Below are 20,614 nucleotides of genomic sequence, written 5' to 3' on the forward strand. Positions count from 1 at the left end.
GGCCTAGCTTGATCGGCATCCTTCTTTCCACTACCTCCAGCTGCACCTTCAGTGCACTCCCTTGACATATGGCCTGTCTTGCCACATTTGTAACATGTTGGCTTCGCACTGCACTCATTGGCATAATGCCCTACCTTCCCGCACTTATAACAGGCATTCGACCCCATTCTGCATTCTCCACCATGAGCCTTTCCACATTTGAGACAAACATTAGAATTTTTACCCCACTTGCATTCACCACCATGCCTCTTTCCGCAGGTCTTACACGATCTCTTCTCCCACACTTTCTGTTTCTTATCCCTGGAGTTCCATAACTGAGTACCGGGTCGTTTAGCAGGAGTGACCCCTTTCTTCTCTTTCTCTTCGTCCCTTTCCACCCTATCATCCGCGGCCACGTCAGCATAGACCATTTCCGCGAGTCCAACAGCCGAATCAAAAGTAGCAGGTTGAACCGCCCTGACTAACATGCGGACCTTTTGTGGCAACCCCCTCACATAACACTTGATTCTCTTGACTTCAGTGTCAACCATGTCAGGCACCAACCTAGATAGTCGGTTGAACTCCGTGGTATACTCACGATGCGTCATCATACCGGCTTTTAAATTCTGGAACTTCATCTCCGTTCTTTCAACCTCGGCATCTGCACAGAACTTCTTCATTACCAACTCTTTCAAATCTTCCCACTTCATCTCTTTGATCTCTTCACGGGTCTTCCTCTGCTCCACACTCTCCCACCAATACATAGCCTCATCTACGAATGACTGAGTAGCATAGCCCACAGCTTGGTCGGGACGGCATTCGCTAATGCGGATAACCTTGTCCATAGCGGTTATCCACTGGAGAGTAGCGACTGCGTCTCCTAAACCAGTCAGCTTAGGCGGGTCACAACCTTTGAAGGACTTATAGCTGCACCCACCTTGTCCTCCTCTCCTATCATCGACTTTCACAGACTTATCCCCACTCGAGGCCCCTCTTTCACCTTCCCCATCCTTTCTACCATCACCACCCGCCCCTTCAGCAGTTCGTTCACGGCTTCCAGCAGATCCTTCGGGATTCAGGTTCTTCACAGCAGCAACTACAGCCTGAACAATGGCTGCTTGAACTGCAGGACTAAGTTGAACTTCCTCGTTGTTGTTCTGGTCTCCCCCAGCTGCGCTTCCTTCATCTTCGGTGTGGGAAGCTTCTTCTACCGAGGGTTGCCGGACAAGACGAGGCCTGCCACGACGTCCAGTGCGACCCCCAGCTTCAACAAATTCTCCAGCTCCAGCCATCAGTATCCTATATGAGAAAACACAAACATCATCACTCAAGGAACTATCTAGTACAAGGATAGTAAGGCTAACAGGTAATAACAGTGGCCAGTTGTGATTAGCTGATCACGTTACTTTCCGTGTCATATACACTTCCCTTTATGAGTCTATTTGTGCTGGTTCTACTTAAGCAGTTTGTCAATTTAAACAGTCAATTATTCCTATCCCTATCGTTCACATATCCTTTCTTCCTTATTAACATACATCATTTAATCATGCACTTTACCTTTACTGATCTTGCTTGAGCGACACATGGCATTCTTGAACTGGCATCTTCTTTCCTTTCTTACTTAAATCCCATTCTCTGTTCGAGTCTAAGCATGTAGGATGCTTAAATCTCTCGAACTTTGCTCTGATACCAACTTGTAAGGCCCCGTTACCGGTAACCCTACTTTCGTGTTGGATTTACTCATAAACACAGTTCTAAATATCAGAGTTAATTAAAAACTTTACGCGGAATATAAAACTTTCATAAAACATTACATATCAATTCATAATCATGTCTTTAAACATTCCTCATGTCTTTCAAAATCAAAACGTAACTTATAAAACATATCGGATCTTCAGATGCCAGGCTTTAGTCTTCTGCCATGTGTCCTCCACTCAAGCCAGCTGTCTCAACCTACTCACCTGCGTGCATACTAAAAGTCAGCTACGCTGAGTGAGTTCTAGTTAATCATACACTACCATGCAATACCTTGTTACATACATACGTACTTAACCTCATAACTTTCTTTCATACACACATAAGTACTCATACCTTCATTCTTACTTACATACTTTCTTTCTTACTTACATACTTTCTTTACATTCATAATCATACGTTTTAAAGAGCCTTTCGCCCTATAACCTCACAGATATTATAAGGGTCTGGTCCCTAACATCACAGATATTATAAGGGTCTGGTCCCTAACATCACAGATATTATAAGGGTCTGGTCCCTATCATCACAGATATTATGAGGGTCTGGTCCCTAACATCACAGATATTATTAGGGTCTGGTCCCTAACATCACAGATATTATTAGGGTCTGGTCCCATGTTTTCGAATATTAGTAGGGTTCGATTCCCTCTTCGTTACCATACAACCATACATCATACCTCGAGTATTATTAGGGCTCGGTACCCCTTTCGTAACCATACAACCATACAACCGTCATTTCCTTCTTTTATTAACTTTCTTACGTTCATACACATAAACATACATATCATACTTGCCATATTTATAACGTTACAACCTGACAGTACGTGCAATATCCGAAGATCGTTCACGAACCATCAAGCAATCATTCATACATATCACATATATCACCTATGGCATACACTTATCACTTTGGATAAATGTATTAACAACACATCAAGTATGCACACAGCCCCGAAAACATAACAAGGAATGGGGCTAGAAACTCACCTGGATCCTGTTACGCTCGCCGTTGATCGTAATTCCTTTCTTTAACTGGGCTCGGCTAACTGTATAATATTTACACATATCAATTAACTACTGCTACTCGTTTGTATTTCTATCTATATATGACCCACAACGAACGGGGGTCCGGGGGCAGCGCCCCTGGCAGCGGGGTTCTAGGGGCGGCAGCCCCTAGCGGGGTCCAAGGGGCAGAGCCCCTGGCTGGGGTTAAGCTGCCAGGTCAGCTTGGAAAAATTTTATTTTCGATAACTGCCTTAACACATTTTCCATTAGGTTTTTAATTTATTTTATAGACGAACTTCGCTTCAGGCGAAGTTAAACCTTAGGCGAACTTGGAAACAGCTTGGTTCTGGCTTGATTCGATCGAATAGGAACACGTTCGATCGAATAGGAACACGTTCGATCGAATACAACACGTTCGATCTAATAGGAACACGTTCGATCAAACAGGAACACGTTCGATCGAATAGGAACACGTTCGATCGAATACAACACTCATTCGATCGAATACAAAACTCATTCGATCGAATGAGTTGGAGACCATTCGGTTGCTTCCCTATTCGGTCGACTGGACTTGTTCGATCTACGCATTCGATCGAATGGACTGATTCGATCGACTGGTTCGATCGAATGAGTCTGATTCGACTCCTTCAAGCTGGGCGACGGAGAAACCCACGGGTTTTCCAGATTTTCCAGATTTTTGACCCAAAATCGAAGTTTTTGACATGGAAATGCTCGGGATTGAAAGGGCTATCGATTCCTAGTACTTTTAAACACAAAAGCTTGCATTTTGACACCAAAACAAGGCGGTTTTTGACCCGAAAACTCAAGTTACGTTTTTGCTCGATTTGAGGCCGAAATGGTTATGAAAACGGATGATTTTCGAGAGGGACTTACCAAAAACGATTAGGAACAAGATTGTGGACTCGGATTTGTGATTTGAGAACTTTCTCTCTCTAGCTTCTCTCTCTAGAAATGAGAGTGTTTGGGTGGGTGTAAGTGAAGGAAGATGGTGAAAAATGGTGGAAGTGTCAAGAACTTTCGTTTATATACTACGGGTTTGGTTAGGCTCGGGTTGGCTTCCTACGGGTCGAGACAGGCCGAGTTCATAAAATAACCAAGCCCAAGACCCGTTCCTTACTCGACATTAAATAACTAAAACGTGAATTTACTAAACATAACTTTCTTTTATTTATCAATATAAAAATTTTAGGATGTTACACACGTGTTTGGACCCTTCATTTCAACCAAATGGATAGAACTTCGCGCAACGATGGAAACAACCAAGAAAACGACAAAATCCCATTAAAAAGACCAAATCAGTAAGTCTAATATCTATCTTACCGCGCTAGCGCGAGATAAGACACACATTAGACTGGGGGGGCTTGAAGAGGTATGTACCCGCCTCAGCACCGACCAAGGCGGGTCAACCCACAAGATAAAGATATTATGAAGGCACAAAGCCAAAACCTATGCGCATGGCGCATACAAAACATGCTCAGGCATCATATGCCCAGGCACACATATGCTCGCGCATCACATATGCGCGCGGCGCATCAGCGCGCGGCGCATATCACATGCTCGTGCATATCACATCTGCGCATGAAATATCTGCGCGTGAGAATAAAGAGAAGACATCGCGCATCCTCAGGATTGGCGCATATCACACATGCACATAATCGACCTCGTCCTTATCCAAATCAGGATTAGGGCAACCTAGATTGTGCACGTCAGACAACCTTCCAGAAGGCATCTTTTTAAGGAGTAAGAATATGCTGATGTTGACAGCTGCCAAATGAAAGGTCGACAACTCAGCATGACACAGGTGCTACCACGCGATTACAACCAACGAGAAAGCGCCAGGTGTCCCAGAGGACACGTGGCGCAATGCGATTGGAGGAGGCCAACGAGGTTGAGCCCAATCAGTGGAAACCCTAGCACTATAAATACAGCATCAACTCCACTTTGATGGACACATTCATACTCAATCATTGACAGTTACAGGCAGTGATATCACATTCAATCATATTGAATTACATTCACTCACAGCCAGTTACATACAGAAACACATAGTCACACAATCATACAGTATTCAGCTATTAAGCAATACTCTCAAAATTCCCTTACTCTCACATTATTATCTTCTCCTACACATACTTATTCTCACGCCGGAGGGTTACCCCAAAGAGGACCCCTCTGTCCCTTTCTGAGGGGTAAGTTAACGGCGTTGTTCATTTTGTAGGTGGAAGAACACAGATCCAGAAGAACCATCGGTGAAATAGTACAATCAAAACCCGAGGAAAGTAGATCTGCTACCAGTGAGTAGATCCACGTTTCTTCAATTATAATTGATAATGATCAGGAAATTATTGAATATAGTATTGACTTATATGGTATTAAAGCCAAACGTGCTCTAACTCTAATAGCAACCCGTTTGCTCTAATCCTAATAGCAACCCATCATACAATTGTTTGTTTTTTTTTTCTTCTTATCAATCATAATACCCCTTTATATAGGGTGAAATATAAACCATAAATATAGAAGAGATAATAACAATTACAAATTCACAATATCACATGAGATATATTCTACTAATACTATTGTGTAACTAAGAATCAAATAGCTTAGCTTGGATAAGGATATGAACTTTTCTCATGGTTTCTTTATCTCAAATCCAACCCTAATTAATCACTATTAGATAAAACATTAAATACTAGTATTAAGTTTAAGTTTTAGTTGTGCAGTCCAAAAATCTAAGCCACTATATCCATCCAAAGACAAGTTTATCCATATGCCATGCTTCATGATACAAAAGTTTATTTTTTTTCAATCATATTCATCCATTATTGAAAAAAGCCTTGTCATCATGTTCATCAAAAACTCCAAATGTGTGAATAATAAATAAATAAATAATAACACATAGATTTATTAATTTTATACTAGAACACAATCCGAATAACAAACTGAAAAATTTAATTGGTTTATCCAAATTAAAAGTCTATACGAACACCTTTAATAAGTATTCTGAAAATCCTATAGTAGTCGAGTCAGAAACCGACTACATAACTGATCCAATTGAGTATATGTAAAGTGTCTTGATTTGAACTATCATACATTCATACTGGTTAAACCGGCGAACTAGAGCAGTTAATTGAACGGATTTTAATTTTTAGTTGTTTTTTGCTTCCCCGATCTCTGTTATTGATTTGTTTACTACTTTATGTTCGTATTCTATTAACTACAAGCTCCGTATTTTCTTAAAATTAAATCTACCATAAGATAAATTAATTTTACCAACTTTATATTGTTTTAATACAAATATACTAACTTTATGTAATCGGATTAATAATATACCAATTGACGGATAATACCACCAGTAGTTTGGTAACAGGTCATGTAGCAATAAAATCATTGCTATAACCAAAAATTGTTACCTTGATGTCATATTCAACACCATGACACTAATATACCTTTATTTTTTAAACACCCAGCAAATTGTTAAATAAGCTATTGGTTAAATTAATCATATCAGAATATACTTGTCTTTTGATTCAGGGAAAAATCTCACCTAAGGCCAGCGCCTATGAACAGTCGCTCGAAGGTATGTAAAACTCATTCAGTTCAATGATTCAACTAGTAAACACTGCATACTCGCCTAATCTCTCACCATCACCCGGGTACCGTCGAAAACTAAATGATGGGAGCAGCAATGAAACCTGGGTCACATGAAACACCAAATACCTCCCTTACCATTCAACTACTAGCTCATTTGCATGAAACTAATATACACGTGTTGGGAAAGTGCACAAGAACGTCAAATTATTTAATTTTTATGTTACAACTCATTAAAACTTATTTACAGATAATTCAACACTCGAGACATAGTCCTATTGTTCTCTATTTTGCTACCTCTCCACCACCACCACCACCACTGTCCTTTGTTTCTTCCGAACTTCGACGTTGACTGTAAGTGAAATTAACAACCTTCAAATTTTATATTTAAATATTATTTTATTCTAGCAGTTTACAAAAGTTAAAAAACAAACAGTCTTCTTATTACAAATTGCATGACTTTAGTCCACCTCTTTTGCTACGGAGATGTCTGCAAATGTGATTCGTAGACTGCATAAATTTTACCTTTTAAAAACAAACTGTAACTTAGCCCACGTTTAGAAGTAGTGACTAAATCTTAGCCTCCATCAAATACTAAAGACTGCGGCTAAAGTTTAGCTGACACTTTACCTGTATATTGATTTTGATCTACCATAGCATCCTTAGTCCTTAACCGGTAAACTTATTTTCTATATCTATTTAATAATAATAATAATATTTTTAATTAATACGATGTCTATTTTAATAATTTTAACATCAACTAAAGAATCCGTATGATTTTGATGTATTTGCTGTAAAAGGCAGGTAGATACATCCTTACGTAAGTATGTGAAATCCTTCATTCCTTTTGTTTTATCCGTTTTTTACATAAGAATGAATATTTTTAAATTAAATATAAAAAACCAATTCTTACGTGACCAACTTTGTGATAAGACAGCCATGACTGATTATTGTATCTGTATCTATCCATCCACTTGGAGTTAGTTTAGTGAACACAAGCCTATTTATTTATTTATTCAAATTATTATATTTTATTTTATTTTTAACAGCCAAAGCCTTAATAAATAACCATTTTCCAACACTCAACTCCATCATTTAATTCCTCAAATATCAAATCCTCTGTTTCTGTTTATCAACTCAACTTCCATGGCAGCTTCTTACTTATCAAAATCCAATAAAATTATTATTAATAATATCAAATTAAGCAAGATTTACATGTTTGGATCCATTAATCATGCTTCTTCAGTTACCGATTCGGTGTTTTCTCGTCGTTTTATTCATTCGATATCGCCTCCGCCATTGCTGAACCACGCGGGTTCTCCGTGGATTAAAAATGGCACTTTCTACCGCGGGTTTGAGTCGGTTTCCGGTTAGCGAGGAGATCGATCAGGTCGGTAAACTGTAATAACTTCATCAATGTAATTTGTGATCATGGAATCCATGGATGATCATTCTTTACCGAATACAATTGGTACCGGTATCTATTTTTTCATGTTTTCTGTTTTCGTATCATTTTGACTGTCTTCGAGATTTTAAATACCTAACTGTGCAGAAATAAAAAGACCCGTAATAACGAGTAATGAAATATAAAAACTAATTTATTTAAACAATAATTAAGGTTATAACAATCGGTTGCGGTTTCTTTTATTTTTTATGATTTTTAATTTTTTTAGTTTATACCAAAAAATTTAAACTTGTTTAAATGAATTACGAAAAAAAAGTTTTGGACATAATTATAGTAATCAAGATCCAATCAAATTTTATAAGGTTTATATTTTTAAAAATATACATAAAATATAAGATTTAAATATATAAATGGTTTAACTCATTGTTGGTATCAATATTTTGCGATACAGATTTCATACCCGTATGCTACCGATCTCAACATGACATCGCCACATCGGTTTGTATATTGTTACGAAATGTTTTTAGTTTATTGTTGTGATATCGGTTTAATTGATGTTTCTAGATTCCCTGAATAGAATCACAAATATTAATTTTAAATACTATCAATTAGTTGTATGAATTATAAATAATGATGGATCTGTTTCAAAAATAAAATACGTAAAAATGGTTAGCTTTCATGGGGTAGTAAATGAACCGATCATGTGTAAGGTTAATATTTTTACCAGTCAGGTAACATAACTTTTTTTCATATTGAGTTGGTTAATATTTTTTTGGATTGAATTCTAAAAGAGATATTAAAAAGAGAAAATGATAAAATAAATATATATCTACCCTCATGGTTTGGCTCCGGTAAATTGACTCAAGAGACGAGCTTAACCACTCGAATCGTTATCATTTGTTAACATTTATTGAAGACTAAATTACATTTGTTATTTGGTCAGAATAACTTTTTTGTTAATTTGTTAATTTTCTTTATTAATTTTTCGTCTCAGTTAAATCCGTACGCCACTTGACCCTAGACCATGTAGGATGTGTCCGCCCCGATATGAGTATCGTTAAGAGATCGAACTCTACCAGTTCATGTTTTATTTATTATTATTTAATTATATATGTTTTGTTTGCGTGTGTAATTGTTGCGACACATGTTATATATAATTTAAGTACATAATAATATTTATATTAAATGTATTATATAAATAGTATAACTTTAAAATATATTGTTGGTTTAGCTTAGTCAGACTTATCAAACTCCTAGCTTGGCCTAGACTAGTTTATTAAATACTTTTAATTTAAGTTTAAGTTAATTCAAGCTTTTAGCTACTCAATCTTGTGTAGATTATTTCGATGATATAAATTTTACATAAAAGTAAATTGAACAAATTTTTAAATTTGACTCCTGATGTAACACGAGTGTGAATGAAGAAGGTAACTTTTTTTATACATAATTGAAAGACTTTTTAAGGTTGACTTTTTACATCAAATGGAACAATTTTTTTGACTTAGGAACAAATATGAAAATTTTCACTTGACTATCATAACTTTGCTATTGTAAATGTCACCACTATCAACTTTGCTTAACAAGTCATTATTATTTTCTTATTTGAGATCTGACCAAACTAATTAATATCATATACATATAATCTAGCAATTAACCAATATCATCAAAGTCAAACTTCACCAACTCAGCAGCACATGTTCTTTGAAGTTATTAAGCCAATTTTTGCCATTAAAAAAATATTATTTTGCTAGCATACTCCTATTTTAAGTTATCAAACCAACTTTAACCAAACTCACATTCTGCTTATTTAATAAACTTACATATCAAAGTTGATTATTTTATCAACCAAACAGAATCACAAATGCCAATCTCAATGACAGTTTTGATTATTTTGTGTTACAACTTTTTTGACACATTTCACTTTCTAATATCAATTTTAAATTCATTGACAGATTTTATATCTTGAAGTAAAAACTATGTGAATAAAAAAATAGACTAAACTTATGATGTAGATATCAGTCATTAATATATCTATCTTGATACAGCTGCCTGTTGAAGCATCATTACAGCAAGAACTAAATTTTCCAGGTGGAAAAGTCAAGTTTACCCCTAAAAGGATATTCACACCCGGTTGTAACGAGGAAAGGACTAATTGTTATCGAGTTCTTAACGAAAATGGCGAGTTAATCGTTGATAATGATTCTTTTAAGGTGAACCAAATAGTGAGTTACATAATTAATAAGACTTTTTTTTTAAAAAAAAATTCTGAAATAACAAATGATTGTTTTGGACTTTGAACATAAAGATGAGCAAAGAACTAGCTGTCAAGATGTATACAGATATGATAACACTACAAGTTATGGATACTATTTTCTATGAAGCACAAAGACAAGGAAGGATATCCTTCTATTTAACCACAATTGGTGAAGAAGCAATTAATATAGCATCCGCAGCCGCCCTTAAGAATAGTGATTTTGTCTTCCCTCAGGTTAGTTTACTTGTTAAAAAAATGCTGTGAGCTACTAGCGGATAAAGTGAACTATTTTGGTTGGTCTGAGTAGGCATGTAAACGAACCAAACGTGTACTGAACCGTCTGTGAATAGTTTGGGCACAAAGTTAGTTTACTGAAAAAATGAAGAAGAACAATACATATTTTTTTCATTGAGTTAAATGAACGAACATGAACACATGTCTGGTTCATTTAAGTTTGCTCCTTTAAAGTGAACGAACATGAACAACAATTTTTGTTCATTTAGTTAAATGAATGAACATGAACACATGTGTCATTCGTTCATAATGTTCATTTATGATCACTCATTACGTTTGTTCGTTTATGTTCGTTTACTGAATAAGTGAACGAACATGAACAATGTTTTTTGTGCATTTAGTTAAACGAATGAGCATGAACACGTGTCTCGTTTGTTCATTTGTGTCTGTCAATGTTCGTTTATGTTCATTCTTTTATGTTTGTTACTTTGTTAGTTTAAGTTTGTTTATATATTCATTAAAAAGCTCTAGGTCACTCTAGTTTTATGAAATTAAAATATCACTCTTTACAATTTAATCTACTTTTTTTAAGGCCCAACTAATTGATTTTTACGTTTACTTTTAATTGGTGGTCGCTTTATTATGTTCATTTAATGTCCAGTCATGCCGGTTCTTTTATGTTCGTGAATTGTTCATTTGTATTGTTAACAAATGAACATAAACAAACGTACAAAAATGCTTCGTTCGTTTCGTTTACAGGCCCAGGTCTGAGGGTTGGATGTTACACAACTTTTTTGTTTTATATTTTTTAACTTTTGAAATTTAAATATGGAAGTATTATTGATACACAAAAACCTTATGTTAATGCAGTATAGAGAACCTGGAGTTCTATTATGGAGAGGATTCACTTTACAAGAGTTTGCAAATCAGTTATTTGGAAATAAATATGATCAAGGAAAAGGAAGACAAATGCCTATTCATTACGGGTCTAAAAAGCTTAATTACGTTACAGTGTCATCAACTGTGGCGTAAGATACTAATCTTAATAATCATACCCAACCCACATGCCATGATGCCAGTTTTTATATATAATCATGAACATCTTTTTAATTTTCCAGGACACAAATCCCACAGGCGGTTGGTGCTGCGTATTCCATGAAGATGGAAAAGAAAGATTCATGCGCAATCACTTATTTTGGTGACGGAGGAAGTAGTACGGTAAGTACTGATTAAGTTTTTCAGTTATTTGAGTAATTTTTATATCTGGAATTTGATTATTTAAATTTTGTTGCAGGGAGATTTTCATGCGGGTTTGAACTTTGCTGCGGTTATGGAGGCCCCAGTAATATTTTTCTGTAGAAATAATGGATGGGCTATTAGTACTCCAATTAGTGATCAGCTTCATCATCATCATCATCGTACTCAGTATATCCCACCAATAGCAAAGCTATGGTAGGGTCTGAGGAGGGTAAGATGTAGACAGCCTTACCTCTACCCCATGGGGATAGAGAGGCTGCTTCCGGTGAGACCCCCGGCTCGATAGTAGTTTTGCATCAAGCCTTGGACATATTACATAAGGCACATAGCACTCAATCATCGGGACGCCGGCTGATTGGTGCATGTACCCTTGTCTTTCGGCTATCAACGCCACCACATGATGCCTGATTAACCTTCCATCACTTTTAACATTATTTTCACAAAATTAGTAAAATAACGTCAAAATTAGTGCAATTTTACTTTTGCCCACCCGAGGGTTCACACATATATACATTATATGCGCGCACCGCAAGCAGGGCACCAATTAGTGATCAGCTTAGAGGTATTTATGCCTTTAGTTAATGCGACATTTTTCATTGATATATATATACTTATGTCGTTTGACTTTTGGTCAACTGTAGGTGACGGTGTTGTTGTAAGAGGAAAGGCGTACGGAATTCCTAGTATTCGAGTAGATGGTAACGATGCTCTTGCGATCTATTCGGCTGTTTATGAGGCGCGCAAAATGGCTATTGAGAAACAAACACCTGTTTTAATTGAGGTTTGATATAGTTTTGACTGTTTACTTTCTTACTTTGACTTGACTTTGACTTTGACTTTTGTAATCATAGGCACTCACATATAGAGCAGGACACCATTCCACATCAGATAACTCAACCAAGTATCGTCCGGCTGATGAAATTGAATGGTGGCGAGATGATCAAAGCCCCGTTAAGAGGTTTAAGAAATGGATCGAAAGCAACGGTTGGTGGAGCGATCAGGTGGAGATGGAACACCGTAGCAGCATAAGGATGCAGGTAACATCTTTGACTTTATGTTTGACTTGAGTCAACATTGACTTCTGTTGACAATTGGATTTGACTTAACTTGTGTAACTTCTTATGCGTGCAGCTATCACATGCGATTCAAGCTGCAGAACGGGTGGGCAAACCTCTGGTTGCAGACATGTTTAATGATGTATATGATGTCCCGCCTAAAAACCTTAACGAGCAACAGGATTCGTTAAGAAAACATATCAAGAAACATGCACAGGAATATCCCTCCAATGTCGCAGTGTAAATCAATTGTCATAATGTGTGGATCTTACTAATTTATAATAATCCCATGAAAGCTGTAAATCAATATCATTTTACATATTTTGAGCTCATTATTAGCACTATTCAGAATCATGTAGTACAACATGTAGTTTTCGTATATGCATTTACTCAATATACCTGTTGGCATACTCAAAATATGTTTTATTCATAGAATACGATAGGTGAATTTACACAGGTTTGCAGTTTACATAGTGCAATACCATCCTAAAGGACCCGGACGATTAATACAAAAAGTACAAAAGTGGTACGTGAAAATCCTAATGGGTGGGTATGATGGATTGATGGAAATCTAAAGTTAAAGGGGAGTTTAGGTTATTTCATATTTATCTTGATGTTTAAAATAAAGATTATTTAGTAATTTATATTTATAATTAGTTATTAATTTCCTAGTTTGAGTAGGATTAATATTGTGAGTGTTATACAAACGCATCAAAAGTTTTCATTTTAGTTTGTGTTCCGTTCTTGTTTATTATTAATAAAAAGAAATCACATAAGGTTTATGCAATATCATGTTCGGTTTCTTGCATAACTTGATCAAATAAGTACAACATGTAGTCTCCAAAAACTGTGCTTTTAACGTTGGTAGATCCATGTATATCCTAGTTTGAGTAGGATTAAGATTACGGGTGTTATACTAACCTTTATATTTACTCATAAATAATATGTTGTAAGGCATCATATATACCAATTTATATTATATATTTTTCTCAAGCAACTACTTTAATTAAAAACAACACACTAGCAAGAAGCTAGAGGCCAAAGAACACAACACAAACACAAACACTAGATATAAAGAGAAACTGCATCAATATTTCCATAACAATGATTTAACAGACGATCTGTTTTTTAATCCAAATGTAGTCCAATGACTTGATCTTCTCCACCCCTTCGAACACTAGAGGTGGGCAAAAAGACCGGTTGACCGAACTGACCTGACAATCAAACAGATACCAAACCGGGTTGAAACCGATTATGTACAAACTGGTTTTGACTTTTGTTGACTAACCCGAACTGGTTTATGGTCTATCGAATACCAAATTCTCTCTCCCGAATAAAAATATAAAATAGACTCGTTTCTCGCTTTCCAAGTACAACAACAACGAACGAAGTAAAGTAATAATGTGAAGCACTTTTTTCTGTGTTGATTTGAACGTACTTTAGCCAAACGACAATTACTACGTCTGCATATATCATCATCTTCTTCAACTCAACTCACTCACTCACTTGTTCTTCGATAACTTTAAAGCTCCAATGGCTTCTACCTACTTAACAAAATCCAAACACTTAATCATCATCCACACTCTCAAATCCAAGCTTCAATACACCAATTCTACATCTCACGTCACTAATCCACTCTTTCATCACCGTCTTCTTCACACTATCTCACCATTACCTGTTCCGAAACATGCAAATTATTATTTAACCGGTAATCGGGCCGTGGATTACGTTGCGAGACGATCGCATGCGACTACGACTGCCACCAGTCACATCGATCAGGTTGTAATTTAGGTTTAAATATAAATTAGGACATAATGTACTGTTATTGTTGTTTGGATTGAGTTTAATTTAATTATTTTGGTGACAATTTGTAGTGAATTTGAATTTTAGATTCTGTGGATATCTATGCCCAAATTATTATTATTATTATTATTATTATTATTATTATTATTATTATTATTAATTATTAAATTTTTTTTTGCTAATGTTGATTATTGACATTGTGTGCATGAAACTGAAAAAACTGATCCGAAACCATAAAACCGAGAAAACCAAACTGAAAAGACCGAACCAGAACAAAAACCGACAGTTTGGTTATATGTTTTTGTAACAACCGAACTGAACCAAACTGAATTTCTAGTTTTTCAGTTTATGTTATTTATTTTAAGTAATTTATAAGACTTTAATAAATATTATAGCGCAAAATGATTTAGACGCAAATTCATTATTTTGAACCACAATTTTTTTCGACCCAAAATTTTCAAGCTTAAATGGCAAAAGCGAAAGTATCAAAATCGAAAACCAAAAAGACAAAACCGAAAGAACCGAAACCAGACAGTTTTCGAATATTCAAAAACCGAAGTTTCGGTTTTAGCCCAAACCGATCAAACCGAACTATGCACACCCGTAGGTGTATGGATCATAATGAGCAATAGGTTACTTTTAACTTGATTATTTTGGTTTTTTGTTCATAAAATTGATTTAACATTTTAGAATGTGAAGAAAATGTGCACATTTTGACTTTTTAGGTCAAACTAATACTATATGAAGATTGGATTGAGCATTGTTAGTATTTTGGGGATATTAAGCTGAAAACACCTTTGTACATGACTATCCGATTATTATGATTACTAGCTGTAGATAATTAGTTTATAGTGTTTATATCTGATTGTTAATGTATGAATATTTGTTTATGTATAAGTTTTGGCTAATTTAAAGGGTATTTTTAGAGTTGCAGAACTCGCTAGGCGATGGTTAGGCGGTGGGGTACCCACTACCGATTAATGTGGATTAATTGGATTGGATTTTTATTATTTTATATATATTTTTTCAAAGTTATACACACACAATAAACTATATATATAATTTTTCATATTCTTCAAATATTTTGACCAATTTTGACAGATTTGACCGATTTGGACCGAAATTTGACCAATTTTGACGAAATCTGACGGAAATTTGACCGATTTTTACCAATTTGACCGATTTTTACTAATCTGACCAAAATTTGACCAATTTTTTTACGCATTGGACCTTCTTTGACCGATGACCGGTTTTAGGTACATTTAGCTGAAATCGGTTTTAGGTACATTTAGCTGAAATCGCATCGGTTGATCACCGATGTCTGATTAATCGGCCCCTAATACTGATTTTTATAACACTGAATATTTTAACATATAATCATAACTTTAGAATCTTTTAGGCCCTAATATGTTTGTTTTACATACTTACTAATCCTTATAAATATATCTATTTTACTACAGTTGCCTGTTGAATCACCATCCAGTCAGATCCTAGATTTTCCAGGTGGAAAAGTCAAATTTACCAAAAACCTGATATTCACATCCAATGCCAATGAAGAAAGGGTCAACTGTTACCGCGTGCTTGATGACAACGGTCAACCATTCACTGATATTGATCCACTAAAGGTAACCACAAAACATTCTTATTTTTCCTGAAGAAATAATGAAATGATTTTGCTGTTTTTGAATGTGCAGATTAATAAAGAACTAGCTGTGAAGATGTATACCAACATGGTAACACTTGAAGTTATGGATACTGTTTTCTATGAGTCACAGAGACAAGGAAGAATATCATTTTACGCAACCACAACAGGGGAGGAAGCAATTAATATTGCATCAGCAGCAGCTCTTGATAATAATGACTTTGTCTTCCCTCAGGTTACTTTTTAAAACACGTGAACTTACGTTGATGTGGAAGACGCTAATATGATTAATCTTATATTGATGCAGTACAGGGAACCTGGAGCCCTACTCTGGAGAGGATTTACTTTACAAGAGTTTGCAAATCAGTTATTTGGAAACAAACATGAGTATGGTAAAGGAAGACAGATGCCTGTACATTACGGGTCTAGAAAACATAATTACATTACAGTCGCATCAACAGTCGCGTAAGATTTCAACTTTACTTTCCATATTAGGTGGCAGTTTGACCCGTTTACTTATGAACTGTCAATTTGGCTTATTTTATATTTAATAAGTCAAAGTGTTCAGTTTAGAAAATTGGTCAATGTCCATACTTTTAGTAGGCATGTAAACAAACTGGACGAACACAAAGGGAGCATGTTCGTGTTCATTCATCTAATTTTAACAACACAAACGATCGAACAAGAACATTTCAATAAACGAGGTTTTCTTGTTCGTGCAAGTTAGTTACAAAAATGAATATGTTCGTGTTCGTTTTTGTTTGTTCATTAGTAGTATAAACGAACGAACATTACTAAACATAGATGCATGGAAATAAATGAACATAACTGAGCTAACACCATAAAATAGCAAACTGAAGTACTGAACATCAATCTGCTGGATCTAAAAAATTAATAAAACTTTACTAAAGTGTTATAGGTGATATTCTTATTGTTTAAACGAGACTAATTTATAATGGGCCTGAAAAAATAAATGAACATATACACGAACTTAGGTGAACAAATGTAAATAAACGTTCACGAGCATAAATGAATGGACGGGGGCATTTATTCATGTTCATTTGATTAGCAAATAAACGAATGTATATACGAATTTTCAGCCGAACGGTTCACTAAAAGTTTGCTTCGTCTACAGGCGTACTTTCTAATACATTAAACTTCTAAGATCAATTAATTCAAAATATTGCATTATTATTAAAATAATACAAATCTTACACGTTTACAAGACTAATTAGTTTTATATATTCTAGAACACAAATCCCGCACGCAGTTGGTGCTGCATATTCTCTCAAGATGGAAAAACAAGATTCATGTGTAATCACTTATTTTGGCGATGGAGGCACTAGTACGGTAAATACACAATATTACCGTTTATTGCTTCATTTAAGTATACATTCTTCATTATAATTGAAATCTTGATTATTTAATTTTTGTTACACTAATTAATCACAGGGAGATTTTCATGCTGCATTGAACTTTGCTGCGGTTTTGGAGGTCCCGGTTATTTTCTTCTGTCGAAACAATGGATGGGCTATTAGTACACCAGTCAATGAACAATTTAGAAGTATTTATATATTGTTTCTTTAGATTTTCAATTTTACCACTTATATTTAAGTTGACTCTTTGGTCAAATGGTCAACTGTAGGTGATGGTGTTGTTGTTAGAGGGAAGGCGTATGGTGTTCCTAGCATCAGAATAGATGGTAATGATGCTCTTGCTATCTATAATGCTGTTCGCGAAGCACGGAAACTGGCTATTAACGAACAAACTCCAGTTTTAATCGAGGTTTGTGCATGCTTTGACTTTTGATGCCAAACTTATTACAAATCTGATATGTTTTTATTTTAATATAGGCGCTCACGTATAGAGCGGGACACCATACGACATCTGATGATTCAACGAGGTATCGCTCGGTTGATGAAATAGAAAGATGGAAAGGCGATCAAAACCCTGTAAAGAGGCTTAAAAAATGGATTGAAAACGAAGGATGGTGGGATGACGTGGCGGAATCTCAATACCGTAGCAACATTAGGAAACAGGTAAAATCTTTTGACTTTATGTTTGACTTTTCTTTCTTTATTTAATTTTTGATTTTTAAAATTGTGATCTTGGTAGGTGGCACAAGCGATTCAGGTTGCAGAACGGATAGAAAAGCCTCCGGTGGCAGACATGTTTAATGATGTATATGATGTCCCCCCTAGAAACCTTAACGAGCAGGAGGTTTTCGTAAGGGAAACGGTCAAGAAACATGGGGAAGATTATCCTGCTGATGTTCCCTTGTAAGGTTTATGTATGACTAATATGTGTTAGGTTGTTGTACTTGTCGTTGTCGATTCACCACAGAACAGGACTCGTACTGTTGGTGTAATTGTTAACATTGTTAGTTTGAGATCTCTATTAGTTTTAACCGCTAATTCTTTAATTATATGCATTAGCTTATTCTAATATGCAACTAAATATATAAACTAAGTTTGTTAATTGTAAATAAGATAGAAATACACATCAACAATTAAAATAACACAAATTATAACATCAAAATTTTCTCATGAATCGTAGTAATTAATTCTCTAAATTGTTAAACTGTTACCGAGTCATCAGATATTACTCATTAAAAATTAAACAAACACGCACCGACCAGAACACAACAAATTTTAAATAGGTACAACATAACACGAATAAGTATAGGAGCATAGAAATAACTGAAGAATTCAACTCGTCAATCCGTCAACCCAAAACATATGAACCTGCTAACCCCAACATGCCACTTGCCACAAGTGGAGTAGCAAGGATGGAAAAGATCTTGCCAAGTGAGAAAAGTTTGCAAAATTTTTTTTTAAAAAGTATAAAATAAGATTTATAAGGGCACAAATGCCATTAAAAAATGATTTAAGGACCGTTTGTGTATTAACTACCCAACTAACCACCACCTGGTCACTCAGTCACATTGTATTTGTAATTCATTTCAACCCAATTAACCAGCAGCAGCTGTAGCTTCGCAAACCCTAATTTAGAAACAATCAATGGCGCACAATCAATTGACCCCCAATTATTCAACTTCCGACGACGAAGAAGAAGCAACTTCCGGTTCCGACGATGACCAACCATCGGCTTCCGATTCCGACCAACTCTCCGATTCAAAACCCTTCATTTCCGATTCCGAAACCGATTCAGATTCCGATTTACCACCCGCCGTTGATCCAAATGTAAAACCATTTCGTCCGTACCAGTGGGATTCAGTTTAAACCCAAACCCAGATTCCAAATTGATTATTAAATCATTACCCATGGAGAGAAGTAAGCGGATGCCGGTGAATGATAATAATATTAATAATAATGATTTCAAGAAAGCTAAGATTATAGATGATGATTACAAGAAGCAATTGTTTCAGAGGTTATGGAGTGAGGATGATGAGATTGTGATACTGAAAGGTTTGATTGATTATAAGTCGGAAACCGGTGAGAGTTTGATCGCGGATATGGGCGCGTTTCATGAGTTTATTAAGAAGTCGTTACATGTGGATGTTAGTAGTGCCCAGTTGGTGGATAAGATCAGGAGGTTGCGGAAGAAGTATGAGAATAACGTGAGTCGGGAGAAGGGTGGGAAAGACCGAAGCTTTTCAAAGAGTCACGAACGGGAAGGGTACGAATTGTCGAAGTTGATATGGGGCAGTGGGAGTCAAAAGAATGATAATGCTGCGAGTACGAGTAATGGGGTGGATGATAAGGAAGGTTTAGGGGTGGAGTTGGTTGAGAAGAGTGTGGATATTAATCGGGTTGTGAGGTATGACGGGAGGGATGATGGGCCGGTTGTGACGGAGGAGATTGTGAAGGTGGGGATGGAGTTGGTTGAGGGTTCGAAGCGGGTTGAGTTTGAGGAGAAGTGGAGGCGGTTGAAGAAGGAGGAGCTTGAGATTTATTTAAATAAGATGGAGTTGATAAAAGAGCAAGCTTTGGTTGTTCTTGAGGCGTTAATTCATCTGGGAATTGAGGTAATGTATGGTTTTATGTTGATGGATGATAATATGGGAATTTTGTTTTTAATAAGAGATTGTAGTGTAGTTATTGTCGAAGCATGAAATGAATCTGACCTGATCCATGACGATGTTTCCACGGATTTCGAGATGAACGAACCACGACTTGATCTTCTTCTTTGATTGCTTGAGACCTGCAATGGCTTTTCGGGGGTGTGGAGGTGACTGCTAAGAAATCCTGAGGATCTCTTGTTTACAGACACAAAAATAGGGTGGTGGCTCTTATTGAGCATGACCCTCTAACAAGGAGGTGGAGACCTCCTTATATAGAGAGCCTCATGGCCACCATCATGGTACCCTAATGGGCCTAGCCCAGTTAGGGTTACCTCCACAAACCCCCTCGGCCCAATAACATTGTATTAGTCCATATAATAAAATAAGCCAAACATAATAAATTTAGGGTCGTAAAACCGGGTTTAGTACCATACCCCTACAAGCCCCCCAAGTCCAGTGTTGCTCCTAGGCGTGCAAGCGTTTAGGTGGAACGCTGGACTTTATAAGGTGTGTTAGGACATGAGGCGGTTTTTTTTCCCTTTTATTCGGCCTTGTCTTTATTGTCTTTGAGTTTTGGGAGGTTTTCTCCATGA

General features: G+C 36.1%; 1 protein-coding gene and 2 pseudogenes across 2 annotated transcripts; all 3 read left to right on the forward strand.

Moving 5' to 3' along the window:
* Positions 1-7,371: 7,371 nt before the first annotated feature.
* LOC143623447 (2-oxoisovalerate dehydrogenase subunit alpha 2, mitochondrial-like) lies at positions 7,372-12,829 on the forward strand (annotated as a pseudogene). Its single transcript, XR_013151896.1, has 9 exons — positions 7,372-7,737; positions 9,772-9,962; positions 10,058-10,240; positions 11,111-11,268; positions 11,359-11,458; positions 11,535-11,658; positions 12,139-12,278; positions 12,349-12,534; positions 12,629-12,829. The product of XR_013151896.1 is annotated as a 2-oxoisovalerate dehydrogenase subunit alpha 2, mitochondrial-like (transcript).
* A 1,256-nt stretch (positions 12,830-14,085) lies between these two features.
* LOC143623446 (2-oxoisovalerate dehydrogenase subunit alpha 2, mitochondrial-like) lies at positions 14,086-18,403 on the forward strand. The gene is made up of 9 exons (XM_077094354.1): positions 14,086-14,331; positions 15,816-15,980; positions 16,050-16,232; positions 16,305-16,462; positions 17,248-17,347; positions 17,450-17,561; positions 17,643-17,782; positions 17,851-18,036; positions 18,113-18,403. Exons 1-9 carry the CDS (start codon positions 14,086-14,088, stop codon positions 18,278-18,280), a joined length of 1,458 nt encoding a protein of 485 aa, XP_076950469.1. The 3' UTR covers positions 18,281-18,403.
* Positions 18,404-18,979: 576 nt separating this feature from the next.
* LOC143623424 (putative transcription factor At1g61730) lies at positions 18,980-20,072 on the forward strand (annotated as a pseudogene).
* Positions 20,073-20,614: the final 542 nt, after the last annotated feature.

Source organism: Bidens hawaiensis, unplaced genomic scaffold (assembly GCF_021521415.1).
Source record: "Bidens hawaiensis isolate Kalapana, Puna unplaced genomic scaffold, B.hawaiensis_p1.1 tig00003469_1, whole genome shotgun sequence".
Taxonomy (NCBI): domain Eukaryota; kingdom Viridiplantae; phylum Streptophyta; class Magnoliopsida; order Asterales; family Asteraceae; genus Bidens; species Bidens hawaiensis.

Bases quoted from the DNA above. Each gene is read 5' to 3' on its own strand.
- LOC143623446 (XM_077094354.1), top strand. From the start codon at position 14,086: ATGGCTTCTACCTACTTAACAAAATCCAAACACTTAATCATCATCCAC. The intron at 14,332-15,815 runs GTTGTAATTTAG...ATTTTACTACAG, and splicing joins CCACCAGTCACATCGATCAG to TTGCCTGTTGAATCACCATC. The intron at 17,348-17,449 runs GTAAATACACAA...AATTAATCACAG, and splicing joins GCGATGGAGGCACTAGTACG to GGAGATTTTCATGCTGCATT.